Source organism: Vidua macroura, chromosome 3, assembly GCF_024509145.1.
Source record: "Vidua macroura isolate BioBank_ID:100142 chromosome 3, ASM2450914v1, whole genome shotgun sequence".
NCBI lineage: Eukaryota > Metazoa > Chordata > Aves > Passeriformes > Viduidae > Vidua > Vidua macroura.
In genome coordinates, this window is record NC_071573.1 from 27,162,027 (window position 1) to 27,188,314 (window position 26,288).

The following is a 26,288-nucleotide window of genomic DNA, read 5'->3' on the forward strand; positions in this document are numbered from 1 at the left end:
CGCGCTGCGCCGTCGCACGGCGGGGCGGTGCCCGCAGCCCGGCGCCGCCCGGTGATGCCGGGGCGGAAGCCGCACCCTGGGAAGGCGGGGCTGCGGGCGGCTGGAAGGAGAGGCGCAGGGGAGGCCTCGCCCCGCCGCCGGCGGCTAGGTGTGCCGTGCCGGGAGGGCGTTTGTTCCTGCGAATCGCGCTGGGGAACACAAAGTACTGGCAGAGAACACTTATCCCAGACTGTGTCCAAATTCAACCCCGTCTCGGAGCTGCGGCCCGCGACCCCGAGCTTGGTGCGGGCCGTGACGCGTTTCCGCTGCCGGAGCCGCGGTGAGGTCGGCGAGCAGCGTGTTGGCAGCGGGGCAGGCACCGCAGCCTCGCAGTGCTCTCGGGCTGATGGACCGTGGTTGGACACTACTGGAGCTACAGCACTTTTCTCCAACTGACCCATGAACTGCAGCGCTTTGCTAAAAGCTACATGTCTTCTCGGAAAACTTCTACAGTGAGGCTAGAGGAAAAGGCCCAACACAAGTCCTTAATATTCAGACTCCCTTATTCTAAAAGCAATCAAAAGCTCCAAATGAAACCCCACTAAAATCTGGCTCTTCTAACATATCACTGCTGAATCTTACTGAGCTCTGCTTAAGCGTGCTTTACTGCATATGGAGAAAAACAGTTTTTCAGAAACAACCATAAATTGTGTCAAATAAAGTGAATTCATTTTCAGTTCTTTGCATTAAAAGCTCTTTATATTCTTTGTATCCCCGTATTTCTGTATGACCTAGCTGAAACGCCTCTAATCTTTATTCACCAGGGGCTGTTGTAATTTGTAAAGCGCACACAATAGGTTTCAGTTTGTCTCTGGGAGTACAAGAACTAAGTGAGAGTAATATAATTCCAAAGATGATGGAGACATGGAATATTCTGGGGACAGAGTTTAGTATTTGGACTGTGGCTTCTTGACTGTCTTGACCTTAGGGCACCCATGGATTTGACTGAAGGAAGCAAGCACATTAACTGCACTTCAGTTACACAGAAGCCTCCAGGAGTTACTCCTGCATGTTGTTAATCCCACGGTCTGTCCCTTCAATAAACCCCTCTGGCCTGGGGGAAATTGTCTTAATCCAAACCATTCTACCAACCTGCTTTACTCAGTACCCCGAAGCACACAGACAGCAGCAGCAGTTGGCTGTGCCCAGCAGCAGAAATTCCCTTGGCAGGTTCTGTCAAAGCTAACATGCTATGTAACAACACTAAAATAAATGATTTCTAGCTAGCAGGGCTTTTTGGTGAAGTTGGCAGTCATGCTCTGTAAGAGGAAAAATATTGCCAATCAATCCCACTTCTGTCAGGAATGTGAAAAAGGCAGTATATTTTCATATTGCAAAATTGTTTCTTGTTGACTTAGAATTCGGCATTGGGAGACAGCAGGAAGAGCAGAAGTCTGATAAGTGCTGAATCAAGAGAGCTCAGAACTCTTTGGGGATTGCATTCTTGTGTATTAAAAAGGGAAAATTATAGGATCTTGGTGACAGCAAGCCTGACATCGGACTCCAGTGTTATTTGTACACTCTTTCCAAAATTCTGACTATGGTATTTCACACTACTTTGTGGAGTTTCAGTCTGCTTTTTAATATTGACTTATGAATTAAAAATGCATGGATCTCATTATTTTGTGATGTTCTGAATGCCAGCACTTGCTTCTGTGGCCACTTATTCACATGTCTTTTCACCAGAATGGGAAAGTTTTTCTAGCAGCTTAGAAGATTTGGTCCTGTAGCTGGAACTCTATCCTCACCCCCTTTTCCTCTCTCCATCCTGACTTCAATTTAACCATTGAAACCAATGATATTTCAAAAATGTTTCCCTCTTTCTGCTCAACTCCTTCCTCCCTCTTCCCCATTCCTTGTGTGAGAAGGATCCTGCTTGAGCAGTATTTGGTGTATAGGATTAAACTACTTAAAATGGTGTGGTGCCATTGATGTGTGTCTTAGAAGATGTTTTTCCCAGGAAATGAACACCTCAGCTTCTCTGTCATGGAGGCATGGGCAGTAAAACAGCACTGATGCTGATATCCCATAGACCAGCAAACATGTAACCACTGTTATATGATAATCTCTTTCTTAAATTAGATCTCTCCACTTGAAAATTTTAAATAAAAATTTTTAAATGAACTTGTAAAATCACCCTGGAGCTCCTAGTTGCTAACATGGCAACATATCACCAGCAATGTTCTTTTTACAGATTTCTTATGTACCAGCATCTCTGATTCCAGCAATAATATTGGAAAGAAAAGGAAGGAGAAAAGCTTGCATTATTTGAAATCTGTTCTGCTGACCCCATTCTGTCAGCAACCACAACTAAACCCCATCAGCAGAAGTCTGCTGCTGCTACCTGTGTATCTCCAGCACTTTTATCTGCATGACGTTCCAGAGACAGATGGTTAATAAACGACAATTCCTTTCTTTTAGAGAACTCTACTAATATGAACAGAACAGATTTCTCCTTGTTGGCTTACTGCCTTCACTCTTTTGTCTCACAGCAACTCCCCTTCATGCCTTTCTTTATACCTGCTTTTCCAGCTCGGTTTTGCCCTTTCCCTTGTGAGATTTTTTTCGTTTTAGTGTATGTTTTTAATTGAAACAAATGTGTTGATCACATGCTTTCTATCCAAATTCATGAATGGAGAGCTAAAATTTCAAATAATTTTGCCCTAAGTTTCTTAGGCAGTGTAAATTACACAATGGAGTCTCGTATGTAGCTTATGAAGTTGCACGCTTATTTATTTATATTGTATGCACTTCTGTGGATATAATGAAAAGAAAGATGTGTAAGCTACAACACTAGGTTGTAGCAAAGAGAAAGGTAAGAAAGGAGTTAATGGCTTCCCTTTCTGTACATCACTCCTTTCATATTCAAACTGGAATTCTAGCAAGGTAGGAATGTGATGCACATTACTGTGAAGCACACAGCCCTGCTGTGATGCATGGAACATCCCACGTGGCATACACTGCCTTTGTTTAAGGGAATGAAGTTGCTGATCCTGAAAATTCTGCTAAATGGATGCAAAAGTGGGCACTTCAGACAGGGATCATTTAAACTTTGGATGTCTGACTCCTAAGAACACAACAGAGCATGCTCAAACTCTGATGTCTATAAATAGTATGAAGCATGGGGTATTTATTGCAACCACAAATTTTCTGACTGAAAAATCAGAGGAGTTGGTCAGTAGGAAGGAAGATTACTTGAGACAAAACCTAAAGCAATGGTGTCATAGGTTGACAAATGGAGTGTTGCTGTTGGCACTCGCTAAGAAATGTGGCAGGAAGCAAAAATGGAGAAATGTGGTATAAGTAGGAGAAAAGAAGATGGGAAATAGTTTATCCAACAAACTAGTTTATCCAAAATTGATAAATTGATAACAGTCTGGCATCCATAATATTAAACATGACACAAACATGAAGTGGATTTGCAAGAATTTCAGCATTCAGAAGCCATGTAGTATCAAAATGAGATGGTGAATTTATATTTATGTATATATACACATACTTTTACATATATAAGTAACAATAAACTTTACCTTTCTACAAACTTATTATAAATTAGCACAGTCACCAATCACAGAACACAGTAAAACTTCTTCATTTTATAGCAGTTCAGTCTACATGTACTGGAGTTATGAGCAAAAATAACTTGATGAAACAAGTTTTTATAAGAGAACCTTTATTTAACAATGGACTGTCTCAGTCAATGAGGTTGACAGGCACAATGAATTTCAGTACTAATGGAGCCAAGTACCTGGTGTGTTCATGACTTTACTTCAGTTTCTTCTACTTGAGGCAGTGTATCCCAAACAGGTTTCTGAATGTGTTCTGGTATTTTCTCTATCTTAGTCTAAAAGGAAAGAAAAACAACCACTTACTGTACCAGCCAGCTAACATCTAACTACTTTGCTTTATTTATGCTGGGTTGAGACATGAATCAGATTTAAAATGCCACCTAGTGGCACTTCTAAGCAATACAGTCTCTTTACCATGCACTATTTTGGAAAATCTTCCTATCAAACTGCACCCATTTTCTCTGCTGACTTTCTAAAGACTTCAGTAGTTACTGGTACTTGCATCAGGACTCCTAACAGTTAATAATGTGGGGAGGAAACTGACCTTTTTCACTTCCATGGCAACCCCTTCAGGTAAGTTTCGTTGCACGTACTCCAAGTAAACTGCAGCAGTACTGCTTGTTAGGTATTTTAACTACAACAGAAAGAATTTTTTCAAATTAACTACTATTAATAATACTTCGAACAGAATTAAAAAAAAAATTGCCCTGGCTTCTTTAGGCCTTGCTATGGGGACCAAACATCTTACAGGAAGCCAACTTCCATAATATTTTGAACAGAAGCAGTTAATCTGTTAATTAAGCAGTTAATCAACTCTCATGTTAGTGTAAAGTAGTTACTTCATTTCATAGAACTGCACGTGCTACCTGGGAGCACATGCATTGATTATGATGGAAGTGGTGGATCTTAACACTGCAGGTATCAGATGAAATTAATTACAGATGATACAAGAATCACCAGCTTTTCTATACTCCCAAAGTTCAAGCCTGTTATAAATCCTGCAACTACAGAGTTCCACTGGAATACTGATTTTTTAGTTTCTCCTGGTTCCACTGATTTATTGATCCTTTAGGTTTTCCTGGAAGGCAAAAATACGGCTTATGGTGTGTGGGCAGCCACTCATGTCAGGGGACTTAAAAGTCCCATTTTGCTAAGCACTGTGCAAATATACAGTAAGACACCCGGGAGCCACAAAATGCTGGCAGTAAAACTTTCTTCTAAGAAAGTCAACCACAGCTGCATTCTAAACCATACAGATGTCTGTGTCATCAGCCACAGAGCTGGTGGTTTGTCTGTTTCCTTTCTTCTACTTCCTACATGCAGTTTTAGTTTGCCACATGATGCTGCACAGAACAAAAGTATGCCTGCTCAAAAACATCAGACCAATTCACAGAGTACAGAACCCTGAGTGACTGGCAATGCCAATGATTTAGCTGCATCTTCTTCCCTTCCTGAGAAAACGCTCATCCCAATGATTTTTGGAAACCAAGAGCATGACACACATCAATTCTACCTTACTTTCTTTAGCTTTTTTCAGCTCTTAAGATGATGGTAAAAATAAAAAACTTTTTGTCCAAAAATTATGTAGGCTGTGCATTCAGAATAACTCGTGTTACGTTTTATGTAACTAGGTCAGCTGTTTTCCAATATTCTCCTGCATTCTACTCCCCAAAACAATTTCATTTGTGCATAAGCATGTAGTAATATCTTTGAATTGTGCACCTAGAACAATTTTGTTTCCTTCTTTCTTACCTCTAAACACATGTAATGTGTTCTCATTTCATACTGAACTCTGTGCTTCTTGTAAATGTGTACAGATTTGAGAAGTGTAAATCGTTCTATCGTCTTTGGGGGTTTATCTCTGAGCAAAGAAGAAAAAGAAATTTTCATGTTATATAAAGGATGATAATACAAGTTTATCTGCAATATTATGCTGAAATCCCTGTTCTTATTTGACATTTAGAAGATCTACAAGGAAATATCAAACACTGGTACAGTATGTTATTAACTCACATGGGCATGGTTAACACTCAGGTATTAACCAGCACTGGGTCAGGGAAGCTACAGCCCTGACAGCTGTACAGAAAGTATTGTCAGTATCCTTCATGTAGATAAAAAGCACTTCCACTATAGCAGTGCTGACTGCAGAACTGCTGCTGGTTTCTCATCACTGTCCTGTCATCAAAGAAGTGTTAGGTCTGTAATCTGAGAAAAAAATGTCAGATCATAGCCATTGCTTATAAAAAGAAAAAAAAATACTTCTACACAAAGGACTTGAATTACAGTAGATAACAGAAGAAGTGTATCACTCCATATCACTCTACAGATCAGTTACTTACACTTTTTCAACAGAGATGCCAAGTTCTTTAGCTGCAAGCACTGCAAAATATTCATAGCTGTCCAACACAGCTTTATCGTGGCCTTTAACTAAAATGGACAATCTCTTGTACAGTGTTTCTGGCTCATCTGAAATAGATACCTGCATTTTTGAAGAAAGGACAAGAGTTACCACACCATGTTCTTCTAAATTAATGCATGCACTGTGTATTTCCTTAGCCTGCATGCCCCATTTGTAAAAGAGCAAAACACCCCACAATCTGTTGAGCTTCTTATTTTAGTTTATCTAGCAGAATCTGCCTGTATTACCTTGACTGACAGGTCTCACTCTACCAGGGAAGGCAAAGTATGAAGATATCTAACTTCTGAACATTTAGGTAAAATTTCTTCATGCAAAAAAGGAATGCCAGAGAGATTAAGGAGGACAACACTAGCAGTGGCAAGAACAAAACTCATTGTTGAAGCAAGTCTGGAGTACTATTTGTATTTTATAGAGCAGTGTGCAAATACCCAAGAGTTTGCTTGGGTATGGAAATTAAATAGACCATTATGGACAGCAACCAGAATTCTCACTTTATTAAGCCCTAAGACTACTTTAAACACAGTAGTCTTCCCCAGGTGTATTATCCTTCACGTTTGTACAAGTGCAAGTTTATGACTTTCAGTTAGAGCTCCAATTTCTGATGGTCTGGGCTCGCTGATCAACTGGAAGAGGCTTAATGAGTGCAAAAGTGCTGATTTTCCCAGAGGTTCACTCCTAGGCAGTTTAGCACACTAAATCCAGCATGTACCAGCCACAGCAGGAAGGCTGGATCAGCACTGTAGATCTAATGCTGCCTGTCAGATGTTTCTGAAGCCCTTGTCAAAAGGCTGCAAGCTGCTGCAGGTATTGAACTGAATATGGCCAAAAAGTTGGTATTTCATAGAGTTACAGCTGCACAGAAAAGGGGGAAAGTTACTGAGAGGCAACTGTGAGCTACAGAAATCTTGTTGGGAAAAAAAAAGCCACATCAAAACAGAAGATCTCCAATACCAATAATCTAAATTACTTCTTTCTCTATGACAAATTTGACATCACTAAGGCAGACCTTCAAAAGCCTGCAATAAAAGAATTCAAGTTTTTCTGGATGTCCTCTTTATTACTAAGATAATATACAAAATACTGTGTTACAGAACACTCACCAAAGGATTAGTCTTAGGCTCCTGTGTATCACCATGGGATCCAGCCAGCCGTGCTCCCATCAAGTTGGAGCTCCTAGAAATACAGTCATGGGAACAGCATAAAATAAGTTGTTAAAGTTTCATTTTATTTTTTCAGGGACTATGGAGGAGCAGTGGAAGGAGGAAACTTACGGAAGAAAATACTGCTTTTGCATAATTCTGCTTGCATAACTGACAGGAAAAGCTGATCCCTGTATAAAACAGATAAGTTATGTTATGATGATTTTCCCCAAATCAGACAGCAGCCAGTTAGTACAGGTTTATTAAAGATTACTTTTTTGCACACCAAAGCACAGTCACTGATTTGACAAACTAGGAAGTTTGCTCCATTGGAAAACACAGGAAAACAGGAGCGTGGAAATGTATTTCAGTATACAATAGCACCTAAAAAAAGAAGCATGTTAAGGGCACAGTAACAGTATGCCCTCACTACTGAGGCACCTGAGTAGCAATTACAAAGCGTATTTTTAACAGAAAGAACTATTTTTGTGGCATCAGATGCCATTTATGGCAGTAATATTCAACAGTAATATTTTCTCTTTAGTTTAACTTTCATGGTATAATATATATATTAAAAAATATATATTAAATATATATATATATTGTCAAGTGACAAGCCTAGGTAGGACTTAAAAAAGCAATTGAAAACAGTATCCTATAAATGCAAAAATTCAGACTGTGAATTTAACTGGAAAGTATCTGTTTTCTTCAGAAAAAAAAGTTCCTTGTGATTTTGAACACTTGTTCTTTTGAACAGAACATTTAAATAGAAATACTTCTTACAAGCAAATGAACCATGTTTAAAAGATAACATGATTCTCTTTGTTAGAAAAAGAATATAGTTGTTAATCAGGTGACATTACTATCTCTCATACTAGAATAATTGTTCCCTTCTGAACATTATGTGGCTTCTAGCTTCCTTCCACTAATTCTTAATTTGGCAAAGTTATAGACTACTTGGGGGGGGGAAAAGGAACTCTCACTTAACAGAACCTCAGAGCTGCAGCAGAATGCTGAAGCCAAATTAGTTACTTATCTTGACCCTTGATCCTCTTTTTTGACATGTGCTGGAGTCATAGCTTTAGGAGAGAAGACAGATACACTACCCAAGAGTTATACAGGTGACTGTCTAATCAAATAATCAGAAAACAGCCAGGCTTTACACTTTTTCAGGTAATCTTACTGTAGTTGCCTGTGGATCTGCGTAACTCACTCTATGACGCTACTAGGTCCCTAACCTTTTCCAGTATGCATCATACATTCATTATACATCAGCAGTGAGCAAAACTGTTTTCTGAAATAATTTTGCCTCAGTCACAATTTATCTACAAATGCTGCTTCCCATAAAGAAGATGTCTGCAGGAAGAGGCAGGGGAGATTTCTGTTTACAAAGCTGACTGGTACAAATGCCTCCCCTTAAGCAGTCCTTTCAAATCCAGATCTTCACAGAGTCACTACTGTTACATTCCTAAAGTGCATAACAAAACAGGAGCACTGAGTATTTGTCACTGTAGTTGATAATCATTCAGAAAGTTTCAAAGTTTATGCTGAGCCTTAATACCTAAAAGTAGTGAAATAGAGCTAGTAATTATCTAATGACAGGTAATAAAATAGAGGGACAAGAGCACATAATGACAGGACAAGGGGGAATGGCTTCAAACTGAAAGAGGGTAGGGGTAGATTAGATATCAGAAAACAGTTCTTGACTGTGAGGGTAGTGAGGCATTGGAATAGGCTGCCCAGAGAAGCTGAGGATGCCCCATCCCTGGGAGTGTTCAAGGCAAGGCTGGATGGGGCTCTGAGCAACCTGATCTAGCAGAAGGTGTCCCTGCACATGGCAACGGGTTTGAAATAGATGGTCATTAAGGTCCTTCCCAATTCAGGCCTATGATTCTATGGCAAAATTATGTTGACATTTGCACTCAAGTCTCTCTTCCTGAAGTCAGAATGCTGCCTTCCTTCCATTCAATGCCAATATAAAATATAGTAACAATCAGCTGACACCAGGAAGCAGACAGGCCCATGATCATAAAAAACTATTCAGTGCAGGGCTTAAGCTGTTTGTGCAAGTACATGACACAGAATCTGATCCCAGATGACAAATGTAAGGCTATTAACTATAATAATAACAACTGAATATTTTATCTGTTTTGTGTTTTTTAATGCATGTGTGTGTGCAGTCTATGCTATGTATTCTTTTACTTATAACTGCTTGACCTGGTAATAAGGATTTATTATTTGCATGCAAAGATAGATGCACTCATGGTATATTGTGCTATGTGGTTTTAGATACAAAAATTTCAGTCTTAATGCAATAAAAATGAATAAAACAAAACCTGATGAAGCAGTAGAGTCCTATCCCACACACTAAGGTCTGCAGCCTTTCCAGTATTCTATGATTGTGCATGTTATTCCTACCACATGCCATCTCCCTTTGTTACTAATTAAGCTATCAATTAAAAAGTTTTTGTAACATTAAATTAAAGGTGCTCTATGCAAATTTTGACAAAATGATACACTGAAAACCTCAGCTAGTAGATATGACATTCAGTGGGCAGGAATTCATAAACAGCTTCACTGTCTGATTTAATAATGTGCTCTTGCTAATGGCCATCATAGAAGGTGGAAATGACACTCAAAGACTGCAATGTAACAGAACCAAGATACTGCACAAAACATAATTACCCCTCTCCTAGTGCAAAATAGCCTTAATTTTGTTTGGTTGAGAGCCTCTGAAGTGTCAGGGGGAGACTGACGCATGAAAAGCAAGTCCAGAACACACTGCATACTCAGAAGAGAGTTTAGGGCTTCAGAAAATCCAATTTTCTCCATTTGAGAGAAAGCAATCACTGTTTTTAAGTCCAAACTAGCAAACATCATCAGAGCAATACGCATTCCTGTTATTTTACGTGGTAACTTCCAAGCTTTGAAACTTTTAAGACTAGAAACTCGCCTAGCACCCGGCCTCCAAATCCAAGTCACCTACTCTTCACTATCCCTTCCACCCGGACTAACTGCGGGAACAGTTAAGAGTTCGCCAGGCGATGATGGCGTGCAGAGACACAGTCCCACGCTGTACAGCCCCAGCCCTCCCGGAGCCCGAAGGATAGCATTTGCTACGTCCTCTTTTCCCACTCCCCTCAGGAATGAAGACGAGGAGGAGGAGGAGGAGGAGGAGGAGGAGGAGGAGGAGGAGGAGGAGGAGGACGGTACTCCCGTGTCCCCTCTCCTCCCACACACCGCACCTGACAGAGCCGCCGGCACAGCCACCCCGCCGCCATCTTGGCTCCGCCCCTGCCCGCCCTGCTTCGCCCGGAAGGAGAAGAGCGGCCGCGGCCCGCACCTCCTTCCCCGGCTGGGGCGGCCCAGGCCGCGGGGCAGCGCTCGGGGCTGCGGAGGCGAGCCGGGAGCTCGCACGGCGCCGCAGGAACAGCCCCCAGCTCGGCTCCTCAGCCCGGCGTCCGCCTCCCCCGAGCGCTGCCTCAGGGCAGCACCGACGGAGCCAGGGCTCCCCCTCAGCCGCTTCCCGCCAAAGACGGCCGCCGGTCCCTTCACTGGCGCTCTCCGTCCTGTTCTCTAGGAATCCTTTGAAAAAAACCCAAACTAAACCAATTACACGAACCCTAGTATTCAACCTTCTCCCCGCTCTTAAAAATATTTTAAAAAGGGATACAAGCCCGTTAGAGCAACAAAACCCATTCGACTGTGTTTTACTGATATATAAAAATGACTGGAAATGGCACATAAACCCCTTTCTTTTTACACATACAAATAGCGGTTAATAATAAAACACAGCATCTGACCGGTACCAAATCTTCAAAGGGAGTGGAAAAAATAAATAAGTACTAATTTATGCCACTAAACCATCCTTAAATACACACAACCCGGTAGGCAGTGTACAGTGAGGGTAATCTGAAATTAAGCTGTGTGCAAGTCAAATGCTAACAACGGAAACCTGAAACCAGCATAGATCACAAGCTCTATCAAATGTATACATATTTTTTATTTTGTTACTTCCTCTGCCACCTAAAATTACAGTCTCCTTTTTACACTAAAACGCCTAAAATATTTACACAACCATCTTCTAATAAAATAACAGTTAAATATTGAAAATAAGATTTTTCTCATAAAATATGTTTTCTGTATGTACACATTTTATCAAAGAGGACTAGCTCCAATACTGAATAGTTTTCCATCATCAACCATCAGCAAGAAAAAAAGTTTTCTGAAACAAAAGTATGTTCAACTCATGTACAAATAGGCAGAACAGCACATTTAACATCAGCCAATGCAACACTTAATGATGAAGTCAATGTCTGAGGCCTAAATCATGTACTGCTTAGGAAATGTGCATTTCTTTTTTTTTTTGGTTTTTTTTTTTTCCTTTATGAATAACGTCTTTGGTTATCATTGTTCTATTTTATTCTTGACTGTACAATAAAACAGCACCCAATTAATGTTACTTAACCAGGCATATGTATGTGTATATATATATTTATAGATACTCAATTTAGCACAGGTCCTGTGCAACTGTTACTAAAAAAGTGTCACTGTAGATTCTTTAATACAGAGCTGCTCTTCAGAATCAAGCCCCTAAGTTTCTACTGTATTTCACTCCGTTCTTTAAGCAGAACTCTGATTTCAATCATAATTTTGCTTAAACAGTTTTTAACCACCAGGAACCTGAAAACCCGTCTATTTTCCAGTGTAGAGCCTTTCTCACAAAGATCCTTAAAGGTTTAGGAGAGGAAGGAAGAGTAGACTCTGCTGGGCTGTTTCCAACAGAGACCCCTGAAAGCCATCACGTTTTAATGCTCACAGAAGCCTCCACTTTGCAAACCACGAAGACTTGGAGTATCTATGAGCTTTTTTGACAGTGGGTCTTGCTGGTGGTACACAGCTGAGCGCCCAGTCTGCTGACCCTGGGTGCATATGACCCCTGTGAAAGTAAAATGTCACAGCATGGACAGGAACTGCTGGGGAATGTGCCGATTGGCAGGTTGGGAAAGAAAAGGCTGCTGCTGCCTGATCTCCTGAAGCTTAAGCGTACAATGACTGAGAACATCACCTCTTATGTGACAGGAGTGAAATTCCACCCACTGGTCAAGCCCTACTGCAAAACCCTCTGGAAAACCTCCCAGAACACTAAAACAACCATGTGCACAGGAACTTCACTAACTGGAAACTGAGAAGTTATTTCCATTTTCCTGAAGAGTTGTTCTTTAGCATCAGAACATTCGACCTTAAGTAGAAATCTGAGGTCATTTGGCTTCACATATTTGGCTTTGACAGAGAAGGCACCTCTCTCTGTCAGTGGGTCCCACTGGTTCTGAACTTGTGTGGTCAGGTAACTCCTATAGAAGTGCTGTGATTAACCCTCCTTTTGCATAGTTAAACAAGGCTAACAAGTAGAAAATAAGATCTACCATCCCTCAGATTCTGGTGAAGATATTAGGAATACGGCAAAAAGAACCAAATAAAACCCAACCCATAAAAAAAAAACCCCAAACCTGAAGCCTGGAAGATCTGAAATAAGTCTTATAAACTATTTTATAAAGTTAACCATACTCCTCTACTGTGCAAAATTCACAAGAAAATCAGTGCTGCTGCCTGTGAGAGCTCTGCAGTCAGCATTCATATTCTGTAATTAAAGGTCCACTCAACCTAACTCCATTTCTTCCTTGTTTTATTCTGCAACATACAGTTCTTTCATATGCTGTTTAATCAGAGAACCAAATATATATTTATATAAACTGTGTCAGGTGTCCAGTATGTAGATCTGAACCTAAGGGAGGAGAAATGGTCATTAAACAGCAACATCAACTCACCTCTGCAGCATGTTTATGGTAAATAAACAACAGCTGAATTTGATGTAAAGAAGAGGACTGAAAATGGCACAAGAATAACACATTACACCTAGGTGCTGAAAGCCTATCAGTCTCTTTTCCAATGGCAAGAATGCTTCCCTGTGTTTGCCTGGCGAGAGAGCAAGCATTGCTCCAGCACACACTCCCCTAAAACCACAGAGATGGCTACTCCACAGTGTGATTTATTGTCATGGGACAATATTTCCAGTGCAATATGATTACCAAGGCAGTGTTCCTGATTCAGTGTTCCCATCAGAGGGTGTGGAACATAGAACAATCATTTTCCTTCGTCAATCCTTGAAATAAGGTCATTTTAAAATCAGCAGATCAAAACCTTGATAAAATGGAATGTCTAAAATGTCCTGTGTAACCAGGACAGAACTGAAAATGAACTGCGATATTACTTACTCTTTCACAGTTAAACCAGATCTTTTTTTCCTCCATCTTGCTTAAAATGGCAGCACAAAGACAAATAATGTAATCGTATCTTTAAGAGAGATGACATTTACTCTCTAGAAGATGCTGGAAATGATCCAATATAGACAAAAAAAAAGTTTCATCAGAAGTGTGTGAAATTTATTCTTGTAATTGGGGTAAAATGAAAATTGGAAGAGTTAAAGACTAAAAATTCTACCAGGACCATCTGGTAAGAACTGATAGCAGAACCATGAACTCTTGTAATTAGTGGCCGTGGAAGTTATCAGCAAAAAGAGCTCAGATAAAAACACCTTATAAGAATATTTGTACCAATTATTTATTTCTTCCCCCAAAACACAAATTAATAAAAAAAAAAAGGGAAAAAGCAGATTTTTTTTCTAGACCTGGATAAAAGAATTATAATTTTCAACAGGTAGTTTACAATCAGTGGGAATAAACAAGCAGTCCAGGTTTCCTGATTGATCCATTCAGGGTGTGCTCAGTAGCTGTCTATTAAACAACTTTATTTACAACTCAGCATCATCCTGCAGTAGATCTGGATCTTCATCATCCAGTAAGAGGTCAGCATCCATGACTTCATTCTCTTCCATGACATCACCCAGATCTGGAACAACATCATCATCAATGTCACCAACATTTTCAACATGTTTAACCAAGCTCATGTGATCCAGGGGGATCAAACTATGCCCAGGTGGCCCAGTAGTTCTTGCAATAGTGGCTGCCATTTCTGCTGCCACAGCAGCTTTCTGAGCCTTCTGCCTTTGCTGTTCTTCTTGTTGTCTGTGAGTCTTCATATGAGCATTGCGGCTTTTGATTTTGAAAAAGACCCTAAATTTTAAAGGAAAAAAAAATCAGATTAAAATGCACTGCTTTTGATGAAATGAGCCAAAAAAGACTCAACAACTTATCAGTACATTTGCTTCCTTGTCCTGAAATAGAAGTCAGTGAAGTCTGCGATGCCATGGTGTGAATTTCAGGGACATATTACCAGATTTATACATTCCGATGGTATCAAAATGGCCTACTCTGGTTTTGCCAGAGGTAGTTTGTAGCTCCCACACCTGCTTCAGTATCTATGCACATCCTAATTTTCCCTCTATCAGTTTCACAACCATCTTGCACAACAGGGAGAAAGTGAACGATTACCATGATGGACAAACTCAAGCACAGAAACACAGAAAAAGTTGCCCACTGTCACATCCAAGTTGGTGATGAAGCAGGAAGCTGGAATGTCAGATGTAGAAATTCTAGCAGGTAAGTGAAAAATAGGAGTAAATACTGCAAGGGGCATCCAAAATATCATGCAAACCTCTCTCTGACAGTTTTTGTAAAAGAACGTATCATCTAGGGGGAAAACTACTTCCAAGACAATGAGAGCAAAATACAAAGTTTGTTCACAGCACTGCTGATCTGGAATCTAAACAGAAAAAGGTGATGCTGTACTGCAGACAGTCACACTTACTTGCCACACTCCTTGCAAGGAAAAATTGTCGTTGGGTCGGTCTCGCCGCTTGTTGTGCTGTGGGCAGGTGAGCTCTTGATGGAGCAGTATCCGCTCTGCGTACCAGATTTCTGCTTCGTGCCGGGAATGGTGCAGCGTGTTTTTGTCACCTGGTTTGTACCTCCGTGAATGCGAGCGTGGCCATTCAGCGCTTGTCGGGAATTGAACACCTGGCAGGGAGCGGGGTGGAGGGGAGAGGAAAAAAAAAACCCAAGAAATCACAAGGAAACACTGGAACTGCAGAAAGTAGGATGATGAATGCATATCACAACAGAACAAGTGTACACGTCTAATATGCACCATCTACTCGCTCAAATGGTGCTTGCTTTCAGCAATATCCCACTATAATTGAAGACAATCACAATAAAACAAAGCAGTGAGCTATCCTATTATTACAGTTGTGTAACCTAATTAGAGCTATTGCCATATAGTATTTCTAGCTGGTACATCGTCTCAGGATTCAGTTTTCTGTACAGATCAAACTGCTTCTCTTTTGTGGGGTGGGAATTAAAAGCAGTCAAAATCAGAATTCACTAGTTTACACATACGACCACCACCACTACCCTCTCCCCATTAAATATACCAAACACACGTACAGCGCCACAGTTTGGCATTTCACAGATGAAGGAGGATGAAGACAGTGAAAGACCCTGAACAGCAGGTAGATCTATAGGTCCAACAAGAGAGATTGCTGGTGGGTCAGGTGACTTCTGCATTTCCCTTTCTTCCTTTCTGTCTTCTTCCATCTCCTCATCTTCCTCTAAGACTTCCTCTTCTCCACTTGTCTAAAATAGACAGTGCATTTAAGGAACACTAGAAATATGGTCAGACAGCACTGGATAGTAGGATATACACAGTTCTGGAACAACATGTTGTTTAGTCAAGTGTGCTTGCCAGTATCACTATTTCTTCCCATTCTGAATGAACTTCTGATCTTACTGGAGCTACCACCCCTTAATGGATAAGGTATAGCACATAAACTTCTCTGCATGTGTATTATGGAGCTGTAGCTCCAAAGATCTACAGATGCCAGGCGCAGTGCTGTCCTCCTGCCACCTCCTGCCAGAAAGGCCATGTACTTGTAGTCAAGTTATTTAAACAAAACCCCAAAACGACCAACCAAAAAAAACCCAACCCACAAACCAACACATCCCAAGTGGTATTTGTACTGGAATGTTAGAGCAGCCTTTAGGAGCACACATGGGCACAGGCACAATTTACAGAGGTTTCCCTGGACTACAGTTAAATAATGCACTTTTATCTGGTTGCGGTCCAGCCACACAAATCTTGGTGTAGCTGAGGTCACAAAATATTCATACAGACCATAATTTAGAATTATGGAAGAATTTCTATTGAAAGATACCTATGTCACCTAATTCAACCTTCTCCTCAAAAAAGGTCAAACAAAAATTATCAAGTGTTAAACTTTCTCATCTTCTTTTAGACTTACCAAGCATTCATCTCTTTTCTTCTCTAAGCGCGTTCTGTGTTTCCGTCCCAAACGCAAGATTTTCTTCCAGGTATAGTAGTATTCCACACATTGTGCAACTGTCTTAGACTTAACCTGTAGTTAAGGAATTGCAGAAATAGTCCAGTCTTAATTTTTTGCTTTCATTCAACACAATTTCAATATATTCCAAGAGATAGGCTTTATTCCTCAAACATTCAAATGGAGGAAAAAAAAGGCAGTTTGACTACAACAGGAATACTCTTGTAGAATAATTATTTAAAAAATCTTTTTCCAGTCGAATTTGCACTGACTTTTTCAACTTCAGTAGATTTCTCTGGGATTCTCTAAACTCCAGACAGAAAATTACTCAGAATGTACTCTTGTGGTTCAGTTGTACAGTATCACTGAGAAATCTAGGAATTAAGACTTACATAAATCCACATATTTTTCAACATTTGAGCTAACAAGTAAGGTATTGTGCCCTGAGATTCATAACCTTGTCTTTTCTGCTTTGTGGCAGAAATGGAAAGTAAGCCCAAACATGTTTTCTCTTTATTAACAGGTTTCAACCCTTTCTGGCACCAGGCTCAATGCCAGCAACTCTGGTACTTTGTAAAAAACTGCCAGAGAACACCAAGACAGTAACGGAAAACCATACTTCCCACGCATAAATGCCATGATTTGGATTCCAGGTGTGAAAACTTTCACAAGAGGAACAACTTTTAATTATTTTTAACTGTTTTTTACATGTATCTAATGCACAGGTACAACCAATGAATATACCACTCCTACCAGTGTTCTTGTAACCACTGCTACCTCTATGCCTGCCACCAGCTGGTCTGGGCACTGGAGGGAAATTGAAGAGGAACAGAATAGACCAAAAGGGAAAAAAAAAAAACCCTAGCAATTGACAGAACAGAAATAACCTTACCATTTTCTGTACAAATATGAAATCTTTGCTGTAGGTGGACAATGCCTCTTTGAACAGTCTCCTTTCTTGATGCGTCCATTTGTCAGAGCCTTAAAAAGAAAGTGAAATCATTATGAACGATAAAAACTCACCACCTTCATGTTGATGCCATATCTGAAATGAGAACCAGGAGGTCTCAAGCACATGTGAATGATGGCTGCTACCCAAATACAAGCATGGCTATACTGACTCAGAGCTGAAGTCCATCTAACCAGTATTTGGTCTCCAGCAGTGGTGGCAGGCAGTAGCCTAGGGAACAGTAAGATCAGGGCAAGCAAATATAATGCCTCTCCCTAATTTCTCCTAACCTCTGACCATGTTGGGCACAGGGGATTTCCTGAGTCTGCTGCAATTTGCTTATTTGCTTATAAGTGCTGAGCCACTCTTCCTTTCAACCAATTAAACTTCTCGTACCCAAACCCTTTGCCAAGAGTTTCACAGATCAGTGGACCCTCTTCATGAAGAGCCACGTCCCTTTCTTTGTTTCCTGGCTCCCAGTAGCTTCGCTGGATGACCCTTCATTCTTCAAGTGGAGGAGAAAGTGAACCCAAACTTGACCATCACCTCCAAGCTACTCAGACTTGTGTGCCCCTTCTATCACTCCCAAACCTTTGTTCATTACTGCTGTCCCACTCTGAACCTTTTCCAGTACTAAAATATTCCAATAAAGACAAAAGGACCAGAAAGGCACATGAAAGTCCACATAAAATTCAGGCTTTCACAGTGGCATCACCATGTTTTCTATCCTCTTAATGCTTGACTATTTTTTTAGCTGTTGTAAAATACAGTTGATACTTCCTTAGAACTAGCATTACAATCCCAAACTTTCATTCTAATTGAGAAGTACCACTACAGAGCCATAATTTCCTATGTAAGGATTGTTTATTCCCATGTATGCCACTTTACATTTGATGACACAGAAGTTCATAGATCCTTTTGCAGCTCTTCACTTGCATGGTTTGGGATAAAACATTTAAATCTTCTGTAGCAGAGGTCACAAGTAGGTAGACACTGTAGCAATGTACAATATGCACAAAGTGTTTTTTATCATTTAATAGAAGCTGTATATAAAACTTCTGAATATTGTTATTCTGTGTTTGGTCCCCTGGCCTAACTGCCCATGAAAATGTGAAATCAACATTCAAATTGAACTGAATTTATGCTTTCTCAGTATTAGGCAAACAGAAGGAACACAGGATTGCTCTGCTGCATCAAAGCAGTGTTCTGTTTGTTAAGAGTGGGCAGCATTACATATATTAAAGGAAGGATATGCAAGAAGTCATAAAGTGGATGCCTTTGAAATGACTTACACTATGAGAAGATTCTACTTTAGCCTGAGAATTTCTGAAACATCTAAAACTTTTATTAAAAGAACTCCCTAATATTCCTGTCAATGTTACTGCTCTCCATAGAAATGCTTGCCTCTGCACTGATTTCAATTAACTTGTGTCTTGGCACCACACATGGTATTGAACTCTACAAGTTACTATTTTCTTAAAAAATAGCAGTATTATTAACTGCAAATGTTTTGTTTTTCAGCATCAGCTGTCAGGCTTACAAGCTCAGAGCAGGTATCTCATTACTCCTTTATATGCTGAAAACTACAAAATTAACTTTTCTGCAACCTGTTTTTTGTAGGCTCTTCCACTTCTGGATATAAGCATGCATTAGTTATTTCCACAGAGATTTACACTTAAAACTCTCTTAACCATCAGAGAGAGACACTGGCTTCAAGCCATGAGTTTTACTTATCACCCAGAGATCTTTCTGCTGACACACTGCCTTTCCATCTTCTCCCACCCTGAACCAACATCATTCCCTTCATACACAAGCTGTCAGTCATGAACATTTACCCTCCCTTTGTGCAGGGGTAAATGCACTCATTCAGTCCAGGAGGCTACTCTATTATGCCAAAACATAACTTTAAAAAGCATGAGAACACAGGAAAGATTTTTCTTTTTTCCTAGTCATTCTGCTCTTCTCCCTCTACCCCGCCCTCCAAAAAAAAAAGACAAAACAAAAATAATAACATAGAATCACTTCCATGAACTAATTTTGTTGTACACCTATGGAATATTTGGGCCTTGCATACTTTCCCCAATAGCTGTGGTATTAGCAGAGACCCTTATAAGATTATGCGGGTTAATTGGAAGTAACCTAATTAATAGAATAAATCCTGTGTAGGAAAAGAAACAGAAGAAAAGCTGTTTTTAACTCTGGTTGCTGGGAAACCACTTTTGCTCTTGTTAGCTTGAGGGAGATATAGAGAACGTGCATAGAGAGAGATCTGCAATGCAGCAAAAAGAATTTGGGGCTTTAGAATACAGATCAAATTTTAAAGCTGGTCTTTATGTTTACATATTTATTCTACATTTTGTTTTACCTGCCATACTGTTTTTGCACTGATTAACTGACATTAAGTATCTCCTACTCATTTGTGTGCTTTGGGCCCAACTTGTGGGTTTCAAGGGGGCTACATGTACATGCAGGGAGCCCCATGGAGAGGTAGCTGAAATCTACTATGTGCAACATGTGCTGGGTCTGACCCACAACACTGTCACAGCACATACAAGAAGCTTCCAGACTGCCTGAAGTGCCCTATATCAGAGACCATCTCTCACTGCAGAACTTCAGACTTGAGAAACTCCACTGTTCAAAGGAGAACAATTCAAGTGTTTGCAACAGTGCCCCTCTTGTATCAGGTATGTGCTCCCTCTCTCTTCCTAAAGGACCATCCTGACAGATGGCAAAGTCTTAGGACAGAGATTAGGGTGTTCTTCCAAGGAGCCCTGGGTCAGCATGTCCAGCTCTCTTGGCACACACAAAAAAATCCTCAAGTTTTACAAGTGGCTTCCTTCACAAGCCAACAAGTTTCAAAGGTGAGCTATTTGCCTGTACCCTCATTCAAAGGTAATGCTAAGGATGAGTTTGGGTATCTGCTGTTGGTGGTATTCTAGAGAGTTAATTCTCATGAGTAAGTGTCATGCTCTGTTTCAATGCATTCCACCTTTAAATGTGGTAAGCCTGAGAGCCATAATTTCTGAGTATGGAGCAGAAAACATGAAGTTATCCCAAACTGATGCCACTTGAAATCATATTAAAGCTATTCATGGACTAGATTGTGAAAAATTCTTATATGCCTCGAGTGGCTGATTATCAATCAGAAATAAACTCTTATTCAAGAGGTGCTGCACAGTGCAAGAGCAATGCTGTCAATTTAAGTTGCAATCACATGTTGCATGCAAGAGCATTAGAAAGTAGTGCTTTGTCTTGTTATTTTATGGCACTTAAAGACAGACTAGTGAGATTTTATTTCATGCTGTGATAACCACAATCAAACTTTCTTTCCTGCATAAGAAATAGGGATTCAAAGGTGTCCACAGGTCTCAGTGCTAGTTACCAAGGATTAGCATCATCTCATGTGAAAGATTAAACAAAACAGTCTCTTGGCTCCCCCCTGAATCCCAATGAATTATTTTTGAAACTACTGTGAAGTTGCTTTAGTAAAGACTGTTCTTCCTCTGCCACAGAGGCAGAAATTTCTTATCTGCTCTGCTAATTAGATTGTTTACTGATGAAGAGGCTGTGGGATATCTTCTCATCTTCCTGTTCTCATGCCCTTGAACTGTCTCACACAGATTTGGTGTCATCTCTTCAGGCAAGAGACCCTGATCAAAGTTCCTGGCTGATGTCCTCCTTCCCCATCCATTCCCATGTCCACGCTTTGGACTGCAACAGAGCTGCTATCACAGGCACCAAACACCTCCCTCAGACAAAACCAAAAACCTGACATTCACATTTATTCACTGTCGTTATCAGCTACTACCAAACACGTTTCTGTTCTTGCTCTCAGGCCAAGGGGTTAAGGAGCTGCTTTACAAAGACTTCTTGTTACATGGAAGTCTTTCCAGTAGGCTGCTACAGCCAGGAAGTAAGACTACTTTTATACTTACCTTGCACAGTGAATGTAGCTGAAATGAGTACATGACCTTGGACACTGTGATTGACTGACCACCAGGAGACTCTTGGCTCATTTCCTATTGAGCCTGAACTGAAGTCCTAAAAGTCTTATGCAAAACCCTATTCTGTGTCTCAGCAGTTGTTAGCCACTACAAAGCATTAAGCAATAGCATGGGGGGCTGCAGAGGCGAGACATTTGCCATCTCTGCTCAGCTGACACAACTGAAGTCCAATGGCTTAACACATTTGTATCTCAGACCAACCCAGACTTTTTTGACTAGATCCCCACACAGAGGCTCTGTAAGCAGCATTAAGATCCTAGTGAGAGTTACAGCACTGCCTCTTTGGAAGGATGCTCATGATTATCATATTCATTTATTGTGCACCATCACTTCGGGAGAAGCAGGCAGGATGGCAGATTGTTTATGCACCAGAAAATTAAGACACTAGTGACACTAAATTATAAATTACAAATAGCAGCAGTTTTAAATCTGTAGAATCCTATACAGCAACATGGATACAAAGCTTCTGTACATTGTCCATCATGTATAAAACTGCTAAACTTGCAACAAATGGCTCTGGGAGTACTCTTGGCACTGTCCACATCATCTCTATTAAATGCTGCCATCCCTGCAGCAGACAGCAGAGAGTGCAACGTGATCCCATGCTCCAGCCTGGAATGCCAGGCTTGGACTGTGTAACAGATAGAAAGATCACAAGGAAACATACCGGCATAGTGGTAATTTGACAAAGGATGACACTTCAACCTCACTGGCTTTCTCAACAGCAGCTTTTCAAGAGCAACCTAAATGGAAAACCAGGGAAAAACAGAATTAGGAAAAGCAATCAGCTGTGGCATAAAACTGCATTTAGAAGACTATTTGGTATGAGGATATGAATTAACTTTCTCTCTTTTCTCTTTTCTGTCATATAAAATCACATCAAATTACTCCAAGGCCCATTAACACTGTACCTCACAGAAGAGCACCTAATATGCACCTGTCCTGCCTTAATGAGCACAAATGTGACTATTACTTAGCAACTTCCAGCTCTTGCCACAAACAAATACATTTATAGTGTTTGACTTGATAGTGTTAATTAATACTAATATTTAATGGTCGGTTTGACAGCATTAATATGTATAGCATAAAATATTTTAGAATATCTGTGTAGGTCAACATCTGTCAATAATGACTGCAAGTATAGCTAATTGTCCTTCAGATCAGGAAAACAGAGGATTTATGGATCCCTAAAATTTTTCCCGTGAAAATGCAGACTCTATGTAAAGCAAATTCCACATCCTGACATTCTCAGACCTCTCAGATACAGGTAACAGAGCCTAAGGAAACTGGGACACAAGCTAAAATCCACTGTATTAGCCAATCCAGTGAGAATCATTCCAGTCTCATGTTTTGTTGCATTTGGTTTTATATTGGCTTTCCAGGAACTGGTGCAAGGGGCCTTGCCTTTCCCTAACACTGGGCAAAAATGAATGTTTTGCCTTAGTTAATAACATTCCCATCACTAAACTAATGCAAATATTTGAAATGCATTATTTATATAAGAACTGTGTTCAATTACCTCACAATTCTGAACAAATAAGTAGACGTGATTGCTGCTCCAAAAAAAGGTTTTTTTTAAGGGCTAGAAGAGGAGTAAGCTCTCTGTGACCAAATATAAAGCCTGTGAAATATCAGGGCCGGAGCAAGCACTGGGAGACATTCAAAGCCCCAGGGCTATAAACTAAGTAATCTTATCTATATGAAATATACAGTAAGCCTTCAGAGGCACTGCTTTGAAATTTAAATTTATTAGAGAATAAAGGGAAAAGTCATTCCCCAAAAATGTTACAGGATGTTTAAAGCATCATTTCAAATCAATGAGAAATCTTTTTTATATAACCATATCTAAATCCATTTAATAAAGCATGCTAATTTATCTGCAGAAGAGGATCATATCTCCCCTTTCAGCTTTTTTATCTTACCATAATATCTCCTTTTGCTTCAAAGAGAGAGTGCAAAGCGTATTCTGAGTTAGTTCCTCCACCAGGTAACACACTGGAACAGCTCATATTTAAAAGGTCTTCCACTGTCAGAAACAAGTCAACATTTTACTGCTAATACAGTAGCGTGTCAGTCAAACATCTGGAGCCAAGGATTCTGTAATGCCCCTCAAAGACTACATAGTTCAGGGCAGCAGATTCTTTCACACTTTTTCTTCTCAACATCTCAGCTACTTGTTTTAGGATCACTGAGGAGAGGATGTAACGGAGCACATCCTTGGGATGGGACAGGCTACTCCAGAGCCAGAGATCTGCCTGTGAGGCAATGACTTGCACACACCAGTGACGTTGCTGTGCCAAGAAGGCTCCAGCCAGGGCGGAGAAACAGAATGAACCATGTTAGAAGCACAAAAAAATTCTGCTCAGGACTGGTAAAACCCAAGCCTGCCACATTTCCCTCAGCTGTGGTCACAAGACAGGCCCAGGATACATCAGCTACCTCTCAGCTGCCTTTACCAGGCAGTTCAGTACCCAACTTCCCAGCAATGACCTTTCCCCCTTGGCTGCCAGAAAACCGTTCAACCAGACTTCCCTTTAAGTGCCACCATTTAATGCTGTTGCTCTGCACCTATACCATGTAGTTCTAGTCTCTTGCTCTGCACTCCCCGCAATTAATATTCACTTGAACGTTTTGTTCAGTACAGGCACGAGAAATCAATGCATATTTCTTCAACAGGCACAGGCTGATGTAGGAACTTCTAAAATGGCAAGTCATTATACCTCTTTGTTGGAAGACTTTGTTCTCCAGTTCTGGCCATGGTTTCCAAACCAAAGTAGCCTTGTGCACATCTTTTTCCATTAGCAATCTGTCTTGCAACTCAGGAATGTCAGCCTGGAACCTGGACCCAATATTGATTCGCCTATAGAGAAGAATAAATAAATAAGTATTCAACTACACAATGTATAGAAAATACAAAATTTATGTTATGTTATGTTATGTTACTTATTTTTAAATAAAATATAAAAGTCAGATTAGTGTTCACTTTATTTCCAACAAATGAATGCTAAAAAAACTTTTATTGCATTGAAGTGGCAGGAAATTGTGTCAGACAGATTTACGCAATGCTTTACTCCCAGTGGGATAAGTATTTTGAATACTAGAGAGAACTGATCTCTTAGGGAAAAACAAAAATTTCAATATACAATTTAAGCCATACTGAGACATCATACCTTAGGGACAACCCAAGCTAATTTATATGCCTGACTAGCAAAGAGGCTAGACATCAGAAACAGCAAATTTCTGTTCCACAGAGAATGGTACTCTTCAGGAGAGAGCAAAAAGAGCCATTACTGCTGAGGGACAACCCTTTTTGCACTTTGCCATGGGGAACCTATCAGGTAACACCACCACTCCAAAGCTCCTCTCTTATAATATATATCTACAAAAGCAAGAATACTGGACTGGCAGATTTTCCTCACAGGACTCTTCCCAGCCATCACTAACTTTGAGCCATGACCCCTAAATTTTCCACAGCCACTTTGCTCCAAATGTCCTTAGCCACCATGCACAGAAACATTAAATGCATCCAGCCCAAAATGATTTCAAGCAGTTGAATACTTCTTGCCTGGTTCAAAACACTTCAGGCCACGGACTCTAGGTTGGAGTTAATCTACAAAAGCGGTGACAAAAAATATTGTTTTTCTTACGGTTCAACAGTCTGTTCTCCAGGCCCAGGCGTCACCGGAATGACACTTCCATCAATACTATCTGAAACGGAGATTGGAATTTGAGTATCGCTGTTTTGCTGCTGGTGACCCTCCCAGGCTGCAGTACCACCTCCCTACTAACACCAACATTACTCCAGTCTATGATGCAAAAACGACCCTTTATCAATATTTAGAAACAGTCTAACTTTTTATAGGTAATAGAAATGTCTGAACTTGCAGAGGTTTCTACTGCCCTGAGTGATTACACACCTTTTCTTGTGAAGCAGTGAACAACAAATACTTAACATGAACCCCATGTCTCAAACTAGGTCTTTTTCTTCCACTTCAGAAGGCCCAGATGTAATGAGAGGCAAGGTAATCCTTTCTTGAGGCAGACCACATGGAATGATTACAGCCTTACTGGCAGATCCCCTATTCCCTTTATGCCTTAACTTTGCAAAATCCAAGGCAAAACTGCCACTAAAATGGACTTTTCCCGGGAAGCAGCAGAACTGGCCATGCATGTGAGCACACACAAAACCCATCAATGTGGTGACAGGAGAAGAGAGGACAGTGGTCCCTTCTTTGTACTGCTGCTCTGTAAATGCAATACTTACTAGAGCGACACAGGAGCACCCGTGGAGTGGGTGTCAGTGGAGTAAGGGGCAGCTGCGCATGTGATGTGCTGTGAGAGGTGAGAACACTGCTGAAGAGACCAGACCCTTGCCGGACGGGACTGAGCATCGGCGGCGGAGTGTAGGGGGGCAGCTCGTGTGTCCGGTCCAGCAGGTGATCTCCCAGAACACGGGGAGAGCGAAGCTGGCTCTGGTACAGAGTGGCACCGGAGTGGGACATGCTGAGGTTGAAGGAAGGAGGAGGTATGAAGAGAGGTTCGGGTCTGTGCCGATACTTCTTCTTGTCCTGCAATGGTTTGAAGTTTTCTTCTGATTTTACAGCACTTGGATGAGGCTTTTTGCTAGTTTCCTAAATGAAAACACAGAGAATCTTATCATTCAGGCACGCTTAAATGTGGTTTGCACATAATCCTCTACAGCTTTGGGCAATGGCCACAGAAAAGCTGTTACCACCAGGCAGTTATTCAGGTACCACTATAATAACCCTGTGCAGTACAGTACCTGGCACTACACAGAAACCTCAAGGGGGTGAGAAAAACCAGTACAAATTACCCTTCACCTTCAGCAGCAAGCCCTCTGGGTCAAGGTAGGG

The 26,288-nt window shown here is 40.7% G+C and overlaps 2 protein-coding genes across 5 annotated transcripts in view; both read right to left on the reverse strand.

Annotated features, from left to right (window-relative positions):
* Positions 1-3,149: 3,149 nt before the first annotated feature.
* Positions 3,150-10,643, reverse strand: MRPS10 (mitochondrial ribosomal protein S10). The gene is made up of 7 exons (XM_053973217.1): positions 10,412-10,643; positions 7,299-7,357; positions 7,128-7,200; positions 5,948-6,087; positions 5,361-5,469; positions 4,153-4,242; positions 3,150-3,883 (listed from the first exon to the last, which is right to left on the reverse strand). The coding sequence occupies exons 1-7, from the start codon at positions 10,445-10,447 to the stop codon at positions 3,797-3,799; spliced, it is 594 nt and encodes a 197-aa protein (XP_053829192.1). The 5' UTR covers positions 10,448-10,643; the 3' UTR covers positions 3,150-3,796.
* A 1,645-nt stretch (positions 10,644-12,288) lies between these two features.
* The window catches only part of TRERF1 (transcriptional regulating factor 1), a 99,872-nt gene continuing 85,872 nt past the window's right edge, over positions 12,289-26,288 (reverse strand). For all 4 annotated transcript variants that reach the window (XM_053973214.1, XM_053973213.1, XM_053973216.1 and 1 more), the window contains 10 exons: positions 25,679-26,045; positions 25,062-25,122; positions 24,135-24,274; positions 23,337-23,440; positions 22,082-22,157; positions 17,354-17,442; positions 16,423-16,536; positions 15,569-15,757; positions 14,934-15,142; positions 12,289-14,299 (listed from right to left, as the gene is read on the reverse strand). In XM_053973214.1, coding sequence (XP_053829189.1) covers positions 13,978-14,299; positions 14,934-15,142; positions 15,569-15,757; positions 16,423-16,536; positions 17,354-17,442; positions 22,082-22,157; positions 23,337-23,440; positions 24,135-24,274; positions 25,062-25,122; positions 25,679-26,045 — 1,671 coding nt within the window. In that variant the 3' untranslated portion in view covers positions 12,289-13,977. The remainder of the gene's footprint in view (positions 14,300-14,933; positions 15,143-15,568; positions 15,758-16,422; positions 16,537-17,353; positions 17,443-22,081; positions 22,158-23,336; positions 23,441-24,134; positions 24,275-25,061; positions 25,123-25,678; positions 26,046-26,288) is intronic.